Raw genomic sequence first — 13,143 nt, 5'->3', positions numbered from 1 at the left:
AAAACAGTTAGACAGTTACATGGGCAGGGTGGGTACAGAGGGATATGGGCCAAATGCAGGCAAGTGGGACTAGCTTAGTGATAGAAACTGGGCAGCATGGACAAGCTGGGCCAAAGGGCCTGTTTCCATTCTGTAAACATCTATGACTAATTCCTGGGATGACGGGATTGCCTTATGAGGACAGATTGGAGGAAATTGGGTAGCATTCTCTGGAATTCAAAAGAATGAGAGATGATCTCACGGGAACTTCAGGGTGTGACAGTCTGCGGACTGGCAAGTCTAGAACCAGGGGACACAGTCTCAGACTGCCAGGGAGGCCATTTAAGAGTGGGATGAGCAGAATTTCTTCAATCAGAGGGTGGTGAATATTTGGAACTCTCTATACCAAAGGGCTGTGGAAGCTCAATCATAGAATATGTTTGAGACAAATCGATAGATTTCTAGATATCAATGACAGCAAGGGATGTGCAGTTAGCACAGGGAAGTGGTGCTGAGGTAGATGATCAGCCATGATCTAACTGAATGGCGCAGCATGCGCAAAAGGCCAAATGGCCTTTGCCCGCTCCTATGTTTCAATGTGAGGAGCTGACAGACATGCTCTATATCTTCATCTGGAAAATGAGGATTTTGAAAAGTGTTGGAATTGACGAACATGGTAAGGGTGCAGGTAGAGTGCTGCTGACCTCTAGGGCAAAAAATGTCAGGTTTGCTGAACCAAATGACCTATTACTCATCTTCAAACCTCACGTTCACAAACCCTTACTTAGAAAAAGCCCCACAAACCTTCTGGTAGGAGCTTTCCAAGGAGTGCACCTGCTGAATACAATTTTATATCTTACATTTGCTATTTATATATAAATATGCATATAGAAAAAGACCTTACCGTAAGAATACCATGCCACAAGCCAACATCTTTCTTAAAATCCAATACATTCACAATGGTTTCCGCTGTTTAAGATAGACAAGACTTTCTTAGTTAGAATAATGATTTTAAAGGGAAAATAACAGGGGGTATATTCCTCCCAGTTTAATTACAAATCTAAACATTATTTCTTAATGTATTTGCTTTCCCCTCTAATTTTATCTCAATACCCATCCTCTCAATGGAGAGACACATTCAGGGACTGCGGTTCTTTAGTATCTTAGTTAAATGGCCATTGCTCATGTCTGAAGCTGCACACCGTGGTTATGATTCAATGATGGTTCCATTACAACCAAGGATAACCCAATTTTTATTCCAATGTCTCTTCCGTATCCATTGGCAGATACCTAAAGCAGGAAAAGCCACTGAATGATCAGCAATCACAACATTGTTCCTTTGTTTGCCTGGGAACAAAGAGGAACAAGTGTAGTGGCTCCCTTGCCTCACCAATGGAAAATGGGCAACTCAATCATATAGTAAGGATTGGATTGGGTTTGTACAAGCACATCAACCAACAGAAAGGGATTGTTCCTATATATTTTGGTTCATGGTATTTCAGAGATAATTTTGGTTTTAAAATATTTTCATAAGAATTTCTCTCATTATTTGTTAGTTCTTAACTAGAATGTCCCAGGATAAGGCTCTCGAATGTAAGCATTAAAAACATAACTCTCCAATTAAAATGCGAGTGAATATTGTGTCCTGCCCTGATGGAAATACAATTTCTCACATTCCTGACAAAGGTCGGTGATGTAGCAAACAGTTCCAAATTCCCCCAGCACTTAATTGTTTGCATGAGCCTCCGTCCGCCACCAGGGACAGTCACGACATAGAATTTTAGACAAAGGCTTTCTGACAACAGAATTAGATCAATCGTAGGGCAGCACGGTGGCACAGTGGTTAGCACTGCTGCCTCACTGCGCCGGTCCCAGGTTCGATCCCGGCCCTGGGTCACTGTCCGTGTGGAGTTTGCACATTCCCCCAGTGTCTGCGTGTTCTCCCTGTGACTGCATGGGTCTCACCCCCCACAACCTAAAAAGATGTGCAGGGGAGGTGGATTGGCCTCACTAAATTGCCCCTTAATTGGAAAAAAAAGAATAAGATACTGTAAATTTATAGAGGGAAAAAAAATTACATTTATGGTCCTGATTTGTGCAAGTGTGGATATCCAGTTCAGTAATGTGCCAGACAACCTCCAACATGTCAGTATTCATGTTAATTCTCGATAGTGATTATATCACCAGGCTAATCTAAGCCCCGCAGAGGTGACATGGGCCCTCATGTGACCCCATAAGTGGTAGCCCTGCTCTATCTACCCCTGCCACATCAAGGAAATGTATCATGTTGTCCTTCTGGGTTCACGTAACTCTGCATATACTTGAAAGAAACCTTGGACCTTCTGGATAAACTTGAGGACTTCAACCATTTCTCAAGCATATTTATTTACCATTTATTTTTGGTAGCCGTATGTATTTCTTCTGGATTTATTTTTCTCAATTAAGGGGCAATTTAGTGTGGCCAATCCACTCAACCTGCACATCTTTGGGTTGTGGGGGTGAAACCCACGCAGACACGGGGAGAATGTGAAACTCCACACAGACAGTGAACCGGGGCCAGGATTGAACCCGGGCCCTCAGCAGCGTAGGCAGCAGTGCTAACCACTGCAACACTGTGCTGCCCATCTCATTCATTTTTAAGTTTTAGGGATGATTTATTTTGGTGGGTAATGATTTTTAAGAAGACTTCACAATAATGTCAATGCTTCGAGAATATCACTGGGATTGGCAAGGATGATAATTTTCTGTAAACCTTTATTCCTAATGTGTATATGTATTTATATGATACCGATGCAGTATTCTTGATTCAATCAGCAATAACTGGTGAATTACATTTCAGTCTTCGATTCATGTGGGAGGCTATGTGCATTTGCACACGAGGTTAAAACTTCATTAAATTCCTGTGGTCACTCATAGAAGTAGCATAAAGCACTAAATCAAAATTATCTGTCCCCATTTTATTGTTCATGAATTATTCAACATTATTTTGGCACCTCAGTGTGCCACTCTTCATGAAAGCACTGTGGCACCATATTACTGTCAATATTTTGTCAAATTTAGTAATAATAGGGACTAAACAAATATGACTGAGCCAAGAGCGGAGCAAGGCTGAATTAATGAAGTTGGCAATATATATATACATAATTCAAATCTGTTTCATGCAAACTTATAACACTTGCAATTTGGCAAGGACCGAGTCCCCAAGAGAGGGCATGGCACCAGAATATCCTACTTATTACTTATTTAAAGTCTATCTGAACAGGGCCAATAAATGCCATGTTACAAATCCAAGAAATTACTTTCAATATTGCAGTTAGAACACCTCTTATTTTGCAGAACCTAGAAATTACACAGCTCGCCTTTGCATAACGGTAACATCCAATTTCATTCTAAAATTTCCATGAGGAATGACAACATTTTTAAAAAAAAATTCCACGTTGGAGAATACTAATTTCCAGGTTGCAAGTCGTTTCAGCCAGATCTTCAGATTCAGTCACAAATGGAAACAGCAGATCTGCGAGTCATTACGAACACTTGGCAATGTATTTTCTTTCACTATTCCTTCATGGGACGTGGGCGACGCAGGCTGTGCCAGCATTTATTGCCCATCCCTAATTGCTCTTGAGAGGGCAGTTAAGAGTCAACCTCATTGCTGTGGATCTGGAGTCACATGTAGGCCAGACCAGGTAAGGACGGCAGATTTCCTTCCCTAACGGACATTAATGAATCAGATGGGTTTTCACGACAATCAACAATGGTTTCATGGTCATCATTAGACTTTTAATTCTACTCCTAAAGACATTGGTTTGTGGTTGTCCTACAGTTTCACAGCTGTCCCCCGGGTGTCCAGCCCAAATGTTTATTCTTCATGTGTGCTGAGAAAATGTAGGAAGGGTATCAACAGTGAGGACATTACAGCTGATCCTGATCTCAGCCAACATTAATGCAATCAGAAATGGGAATCCAAAATAATATTCCCCACCTTGACCCATCAAACTGAAATAGCAAATTGACATTTCCCACTGTTTTTATGCATCTCCTCTACTCAAGACTGTTTTCATGTATGTGTGCAAACAATATTAGAAATACTGGAATGTACACCATGAGGTGGAAACAGTACTGGTAATGGGAGGGAGAAAAGAGAAGGATCATTGCAAAAGCATAACACAAGCTGGTCAAAATCTGTAAAAACTACATTACCCTGCCAAATGTTCGGCACAACTTTAGTTTATTTCCCCCCAGTACATCACTATATTGCAAGTTAAAATGAAACAATCAAAAATATAAAGGGCGAACATTTCATTGCAGTAACATTATTGCTTATAGAAGGCACAATTACATTCCAGCCAATATTTTACTCAGTGCCAAAAGTTTGAAAAGGCAAAGAAACCCTTACCTTCTGTATACGCACAGGCCTGAGTCAGAGCCTGAGAATGAGTCAGGAGTGCAATTCGTGTCACAGTCACACCGAGTACGCTGCCATCTTTACATGTCTTGTACTAATAATAAAAACAGACCAAAATCACTGAAGGAGTGGTAGTGCTCTCATTGTCCACTGGATGTTGATCGTGTGTTACCAGATATTTCATCCCTTACGTTTAACCATGTAGGAAGAGTGAAGGACAAGCAACGGCCATTACGCCGATTAAAGCTCAAATTCACGTTTGGCAAGCTCTGCCATTAATGTAGTCAATGGCATACTGACCGTAATTCTTGGCCTCTCCATACTCCTTGGTATAGTATCCCAAAAAATGCTCTCTCTTTATGCGAGCAAATTATTAGCAATATTTGGTTTAGATTTACTTTGCTGTGCAAATCATGCTCAACTGTGTTCAAAATGCTCCAACATTTAATATCACTTCTTATAATACCCTGAACGCAACATGAATGTCACGAAAATACTTTGGGCGCGATTCTCCGCCCCCCCCCCCCCCCCCCCCCCACGCCGGGTGGGAGAATAGTGGGAGGGCCTACCGACATTTTTCACACCCTCCCGCTATTCTCCCCCACCCCCAACGCCCGACCAATGCCACGAATCGCCGCTCGCCGTTTTTTACCTAAATGACAAAAAGGTATCAGGAATTACCCATAGTCGCCCTTAATACTCTCAGCCTCTAACCGTCCCACCCATCCTCCCCAACTAATATTCAATGTTATCCAGTTCTTGAAAGTGCATAATGAATAATGCCCATGACTTGTAGAACCCCTCCGTCCTGCCCCTCAGTTCAAACTTAACCTTCTCATGGGTCAAGTATTCCACCTGGTCCCCCCGCCACGCCAGGGCACAGAGTGGAGAGGCTGCTCTCCATCCCAACAGGATCCACCTTCGGGCGATCAACAAGGCGAAGGCTATGATATCTGCCTCCGCACCCGTTTCCAACCCTAGCTGATCCGACACCCCGAATATGGCCTCCCGGGGACCCGGGTCCAGCTTCACATGCACCACCTTGGAAATTACCCTAAACACCTCCTTCCAGTACTCCTCTAGCTTTGGACAGGACCAAAACATATGAACGTGATTAGCCCCCCCCCCCCCCCCCCCCCCCCCCCCACACACACACATCATCTTCAACGAATCGGCTCATCCTCGCCCTCGTGAGGTGTGCTCTATATACCACCTTCAGCTGTATCAGCCCCAACCTCGCACATGAGGTGGAGTCATTTACTCTCCGAAGCATCTCACACCAGAACCCCTCCTCTAGAACCTCTTCCAGCTCTTCCTCCCACTTTGCTTTGATTCCTTCCAGTGGTGCCTTATCCTCTTCCAAAATAGCTCCGTACACCGCTAACACTACCCCCTTCTCCAGTCCCCTTGTCGTCAGCACCTCCTCCAGCAATGTGGAGGCTGATTCCTCCGGGAAGCTCTGTATCTCCTTTCTGGCAAAATCTCGAACCTGCATGTATCTAAACATTTCTCCCTGCTCCAGCCCATACTTCGCTTCTAGCTCCATCAATCCTGCAAACCGTCCCCTTAGAAACACATCTTTCAGCATCTTAAATCTCCTTCTCTTCCCATTTCCGGAAATTTCCATCCCACCTCCCTGGCTCAAATCTGTTGTTTCCCCCGAATTGGCATTTCCCTTGACCCTGCCCCAACCTGAAGTGTTGGCAAAACTGCCTCCAGATTTTCAATGAAACTATTATTACCGGACTCCCTGAGTATTTCCCCAGAGCTATCGGGAGCGGCGCTGTTGCTAGTGCTTTCAGTCCTGACCCCCTGCACAAACTCTCCTCCATTCTGACCCACTGGGAGTCAACCCCTCTGACCCAGCTCCGTACCTTCTCCACATTCGCTGCCCAGTAGTAGTACATCAGGTTCGGAAGACCCAATCCCCCTGCCTGCCTTCCCCTCTGCAGCAACACCTTTCTAACTCTGGTCACCTTCCCTCCCCATATGAACGAGGTAATCGTTCCCTCAATCTCCCTGAAAAAAGCCTTTGGCAGGAAAATCGGTAGGCGTTGAAAAATAAACAGAAATCGCGGCAACACATTCATTTTAACTGCCTGTACCCGACCCGCCAGTGACAGAGGGAGACCATCCCACCTTGCCAGACCTTCTTTCACTCTCCCCACCAAACTAGAGATGTTGTACCTGCGAAGTCTCCCCCACTCCCGGGCAACCTTCACCCCCAGATACCTAAAGTGAGTACCTGCCCTACGGAATGGCAGCCCCCCTACCCCTGTCCCCACCCCCAGCCAAGACACCCCGAAAAAGACCCAAATACTTGCAGTAGCTCCAATATTCCCCCTATCGACACAATCGTTTCCGACATATATAACAGCAAGTCGTCGTCATATAAGGACACCCTATGCTCTATCCCCCCCCGCACTATTCCTTTCTATGCTCCCGAACTTCTTAATGCGATGATGGCCAACAGCTCAATCGCAAGTGCAAACAGCAAGGGGGACATAGGACATCCCTGCCTCGTCCTGCGGTGCTCCAGAACCCCATTCTACCCGGTCAAACGCCTTCTCGGAGTTCAATGCCACAACCACCTCGATTTCCTTCATTTCTGCCGGTGCCATGACGACGTTCAAAACCTTCCAAAATGTTCGAAAAAAGCTGCCTTCCTCTCAGTAACCCCGTCTGATCCTCACCTATCACCTTCGGGAGGCACTCCTCCAGCCCATCCGCCAGTACCTTCGCCAATACTTTTGCGTCCACATTCAGAAGTGATATGGGCCGAGACGACCCACACTCCGTCGGATCCTTATCTCTTTTTTAGCAACAGTGAAATCGATGCCTGCCCCAAGGTTTGTGGCAACACCCCCTTCCTTATCGCCTCTTCAAACATCCCCACCATCAGGAGTGCCAGCTTATCCTTGAATTTTTTATAATATTCCACCGGAAACCCATCCGGCCCTGCCACCTCCCCAACTGCATCCTCCCAATCGCATCCTTTATCTCCTGCTCCACTATTGCTCCTTCTAATGTAGCTCTGTCCCCCTCCCCTAGCCTCGAGTATTCCAACCCATCTAGAAATTCCTGCATCTCACGGTCTCCCCCGGATGGCTCTGACCTCTCATACAACCTCTCATAAAACTCCTCAAAAACCTTGTTAACAAGCTCAGGAGCCACCATCAACTTCCCTGCCCTATCCCTCACCTGAAGAATTTCCCTTGTCGCTGCTTCTTTCCATAGCTGACCTGCTAACATATTTATTTCCATGCTCATAAACTGCACCCCCTGTTCATCTCAGTTGGCGCACCGCCTTCCTGTACACAGCCAGTCGAAGCTAGCCTGTAGTTCCTTCCTCTTTTCCAACTTCGCTGGGTCCCCATCTTCTGCATAACTCCTATCTACCTCCAACATCTCACCTATTAGCCTCTGCCGCTCCAAGCTCTCCTCTTTGTCCACCCTGGCCTTAACAAAAATTACCTCACCCTCACCACCGCCTTTGGAGCCTCCCAGACAACTGCCTCCGACACCTCATCCGTACAGTTGAAACCAACATATTCCTTAATTACCTTTTAAATTTTCTCACAGAACACTTGGTTCCCCAAAAGCCCCACGTCCAGTTTCCACCCCGGCCTCTGCGCTACCCCCTTTTCCAGTACCATATCCACCCAATGCGGAGCATGATCTGACACTGCAATTGCCGAGTATTACAACCCCTTAACCCCAGCCAGCAAAGCCTTCCCCACCACAAAGAAGTTGATCCGCGAGTATACCTTATGGACTGCTGAGAAAAACGAGTACTCCTGTTCCCTTGGGTGCAGGAACCTCCAAGTGACCACCCCTCTCTTTTCCACCATTAGCCCAGCCAGCGGGCGCCGTCGCCCCCCCCCCCCCCCCCCTCCCCCCCCCTCCCCCCCCCCGATGGGGCCAGTGAGCGAAGGGGGCTAACCCAGCCCTTTTTTAAGTCTCACCTGGTCCTTCACCCTCAAGTGAGTCTCCTGCAGCATTGCCACATCGGCTTTCAAACTTTTAAGATGCGCAAGCACCCTTGACCGGACCTCTGAGCCCTCTCACGTTCCACGTGACTATCCTGACTGGGGGTCTCTCAACCCCCCCCCCCCCCCCCACCCTTCTTATCCACCATCATCATACCACAGGGCCCTGCCCCATAAGCCTGACCCGCCCCATCCATTGTTAACATCAAACCCCTTCTCCCCCTCCCAAGAACCCCCTTACATTTCCCCCCGAAACAACATCCCCCAACATCCATCCCTTCCCCCCCTCTCGCTCGCCTCATAGGCCCATTGAAACCTGCTATCCAGGCTCCAACGTCCACAGCCCTCCTCTCACATCACCTCCATTCACTAGCTGACTTTAGTTAGCTAGCGCGGGTGGCTCCCCCCGCCAAGATATATCATCCCCTTCCACCCAGTCCCAGGGAACGAAAAAACAAAACCACAATCCACCCCATACAATTCACTAACATAAGATTTAAATGTCGCAACACAGAACGCCAATCCACCCAACCATTAGCTTGAACTCTGTTACAATGCAAAGAGAAGCAAATTACAATATACATCAGTAAAAAGAAAGTTGTAGCATTTATACATTTTCCAGCTGCCCAAACACAGCCCACAGTCTCTCTTCCAGCTCCGCTCCTCACCTCTGTCCCAAGCCGTTGGCCCTCATGAACGCCTCAGCTGCCTCCACTGTCTCAAAATAAAAGTCTTTGGCGTTATACGTTACCCTCAGCTTCGCCGGGTACACCGTACCAAATCGCACCCCCTTCTTGTACAGTGTTGCCTTCCCCCGCCCGAACGCCGCTCGTCTCTTTGCCAACACAAAGGTCAAGTCCTGATAGATCCGAACTCCAGCGCCGTCCCACTGCGCCTCGCGCTTCTGCTTCGCCCAGCTTAACACCTTCTCCTTCATGCAGTACTGATGGAAGCAGATAATTACTGCTCTTGGCGGCTCATTCACCTTGGGCTTCGGCCTTAATGACCAATGAGCTCGGTCCAGCTCGTACTCCCACCCACCCCCATCAGCTCCGCCAACTTCTTCGCGAGGAACTCTGTTGGCCTTGGGCCCTCTGTCCCTCCGGGCAAGCCCACAATTCTCAGATTGTGCCGTCTCGAGCGGTTCTCCAAGTCCTTGAGCTTTGCTCGGAGTCCTCTGTTGAACTCCACCACTCTCCGCAACTCGTCCCCCATTGAGGTGAGCTGGTCGCTGTACTGCGACACGGCCTCCTCCACTTCCTTCATCTTCTCGCCCTGCTCTCTCACCTCGGCCGATGTCTTTGCCACAGCTACCCTCTTCGGGGTGATTGCCTCCTCCACTAACGATTTCAATGCGACCGCCGTCTCCTTCCTCAAAGCCTCCATATGCCTCGCAGACTGCTTTTCCAACTCCACAGCCATCACCTCGGTCATCTTTTCCACCGTAAGCAGTGCGGCCCCGCCATGCGGTCCGGCATCTGCCACCTTGTCAGCGCTTTTTCTGGCCGTCTCATTCAATGGCGGACCTGGGTTTTCCTCCTTCTTCCCAGCTGCTTTCTGCATCCTCTAACGACTTATTATTTCTTCTTTCTTTCTTCAATCCGAAAAAACTAAATAATTGTTTTCACAATTTTTTTCCCAATAATTCAAAAGCCAGGAAATCTCTTCCTTTGGGGACCAGACTTCAAGCTCCTCAAAGATCCATTTTCAGTGGGAGCCACCCAGTGCGCTCTAGTCCCCCTCTACATCATGTTCTGGACTCGGGCCTGCCACCTCAATTGCCTCGCCTCTTGTCCGTGTAATTAAATGCTTAATTTAAGCATTGAATCCCCATAAGATTTTGTTATTTGCTAGTTTTTTTAGTTAATAAGCCATAAATCCACAGTAGAAAGCAACATTGCAAACGTGTCCTCTGGCCAGGAGCAAAAAGAATAAAATAAACGCAGTATGGCGCACCTGTCGTTTACCTCACTCCAAGTGGTTAGGGCGACCCTTGACCACACCCGATCCGGGTTAGCCCAACCCTTAAACAGAACATGGTGCCAGTCTCACCATTGGTACCCTGCTGTGGTATCTTTGGTCAATGAAAGCACTGCACTGCAGTTTTCTGTTACTAACAGCTAAGTAGCACACAAAACTACCCAAGGTGACTATATCTTATGTGACCTTCAGAATGAAAAGAAGCATCAGAGCAAAGGGAAAAGGTCAGATTCTATTCATACGGGAGGGATAAGCACATAGGAGCAAAATGCATGAGGTTGAAGTGAACCATCACCTTGCCTCCATAAACCAAGATCCGAAATCTGGCATAGACTCAGTCCGGAGATTGCCGGTTTGAAAACACTGGCTGTAAACGCAAGTTGTGGTTGTAGAAGTAGTGTCCCCGATTATAACTAAATGCAGGAAATTTTAATAATTTAAAGCCCTACCTTCGCTGACCGTTCCAAACCATTTTATTCTTGCTGTCTGTCTCTCTCCAGGTACCATGCCCTGAAAAGGCATTGGCAGCCACTGACTTCTGTTTTGGACCATGATTATGCTTGGCAAGATGCTGCAGTGTTTTCTTTTGTTGCCGTCTGAAGACGGCTGACCAGGAAACTCTCCTGCTCTTACCACCTGCCATAGGCCTTTTGGAAGGATTTACAGTTTGATAATTGACTTGGTTAGCCATGTTACGAATGCACCTTCCACGGCCATCAAGTCCTGGGGTGGGACTTAAATGCAGAGCTTCTGGCTCAGAGTTCGGGATGTTACCCATTGCACCACAAGACCTCGTCTTTATAATTGCTAGACAGCGATAACATCGAAGACGATGCTTCTGATGTTACAATGGCTTATCTATTACTCTCTAATTGAAAACCAAAGTAAGATCTGCAAGTTAAAATGGCAGATTTAAAATGTTAAATTAATTCTAACTGATGCTGATTATAATCACCTGTAATTTTCTGTTCAACATTTGCTTTGTACTGTGTTATCTTCAAGAATGGGAGCCTTATTTACTGACGCGATTTTACTCTCATGCTTGCAAAGATAGTCAGACCTTAAAATAGGCTTCACTAATAATTGCAATTCTAAATGAGGACTACACATTCATTTCTTTTTGACAGGCATGCTTCTAGAGACTGCACGTCCCCTCCCAAAACCAATGTTGTCCTCATGGACACCAGACAAGAATGAAAAAGTCAAACTTGTAAACATGTTTGCGATGGTTGGTCAGTTCATTGTGGAGTATAGTTTCCCTCTCTTGTCCCTCTTTAAGTTCGAGGGCAAATACCAATTCATTGATCCTGCAATCTGTACCACTATATAAATACCCTCAACATATCTTTAAGATATTCAAGCTTACTCTATTTGAAGCACATACAAATGACAAGTCATAATGGCACATTCATTGATCAAGTCAATCATTTAGGAAACATTTTGCTTCTAGATCGCCATTCCTCTCACCTCAATGTATGCAGTGTCATTATTTGCATCCTTAATGTGAGGGAACCAATCCCGAGGAGGCTTAGACAGGTGCTTAGATTCTGTTACAAACCACAGCAACCGTGGCCAACCTAAAATAAAATGACAAAAAGCAAAATCAGCTCATTGTAGGGTGAAGTAAGATATTCTAAATAAAGTGAGCTGGTGACACAAACATTTACAGAGATTTAAGTCACAAGCTCCCTTGACATTAATTGGTTCAGATTCCTCTGGTTCCACAAAAAGCAGGGCAAATCCAATCCAACCAATTACTGCCCCAGTCTACTCTTAATCGTCAGCAAAGTAATAGAAGATGCTATTGACAGTGCTATCAAGCAACAACCTGCTCATGGATGCTCCGGTTGGGTTCTGTCAGGCGGACTTGGTTCCTGACCTCATTACAGCTTAGTCCAAACTTGGACAAAAGAGTGGTTTTCAAGAGGTGAGGTGAGAGTGACTTCTCTTCATATCAAGGAGGCTTTCAACCAAGTGCAATATCAAGGGCCAGTTACAAAATTGAAGTCAAGGGGAATCAGGGGCAAAACTCTCCACTGCTTGGAATGATACCTAGTCCAAAGGTTGTGGATGTTGCCTCAGGCCCAGGACATTATTGCAGGAGTTCCTCAGGGTAGTTAGTGTCCGATGCCCAATATCTTCAGCTGCTCCATGAATGACCTTCCCTCCATCATAAGGTCAGAAGTGTGGATGCTCGCTGATGATTAAACCATTCCTGACTCCTCAGATACTAAAGCAGGCCGTGTGTGTATTCAGAAAGACCTAGACAACAAGGCTGGATCTGATAAGTATGGCATGGATGTTACTTGCTATAACTGCTGTGACAATGATCATCTCTAACAAGACAGAATTGAACCATCTCTCTTTGACATTCAATGGCATTACCATCACTGAACCCCCCCCCCCCCCCCCCCCCCCCGCAACTATCAACATCCTTGGGGTTACCAGAAATGGAACTGCATCAGCCTTATAAATGATAAAAGAGCAGGCCAGAGGTTGGGAATTCTATGGTATATAACTCACATTCTGATTCCACAAAGCCTGTTCACCATCTCCCATACACAAGTCAGGAATGTGATGGGTTAATCTCCACATGCCTGAATGCCACTCAAGGACAAAGCAGTCCACCTGAGTGGCATTACATCCATCAGCTCAAACATTCACTCCCTCCACCACTGCCGCACTGCAGAAGAATGTACCAACCACAAAATGCACTGCGGCAAGTCGCCAGACCTCCTTCAACAGCATTTTCCAATCTGTGACTTCAATTACCGAAAAGGACAAGAATAG

The 13,143-nt window shown here is 46.3% G+C and overlaps 1 protein-coding gene across 9 annotated transcripts in view; it reads right to left on the bottom strand.

The window, feature by feature from the left end:
• Positions 1-13,143, bottom strand: part of LOC119966517 (disco-interacting protein 2 homolog C) — a 687,551-nt gene that overhangs the window by 168,479 nt on the left and 505,929 nt on the right. For all 9 annotated transcript variants that reach the window (XM_038798337.1, XM_038798340.1, XM_038798339.1 and 6 more), the window contains 3 exons: positions 11,821-11,930; positions 4,376-4,478; positions 884-948 (listed from right to left, as the gene is read on the bottom strand). In XM_038798337.1, the coding sequence (XP_038654265.1) occupies positions 884-948; positions 4,376-4,478; positions 11,821-11,930 (278 nt within the window). The remainder of the gene's footprint in view (positions 1-883; positions 949-4,375; positions 4,479-11,820; positions 11,931-13,143) is intronic.

The sequence above is a fragment of the Scyliorhinus canicula genome, chromosome 5 (genome assembly GCF_902713615.1).
Source record: "Scyliorhinus canicula chromosome 5, sScyCan1.1, whole genome shotgun sequence".
Classification (NCBI taxonomy): Eukaryota; Metazoa; Chordata; class Chondrichthyes; order Carcharhiniformes; family Scyliorhinidae; genus Scyliorhinus; species Scyliorhinus canicula.
This window is presented reverse-complemented; position numbering and strand designations above follow the sequence as displayed.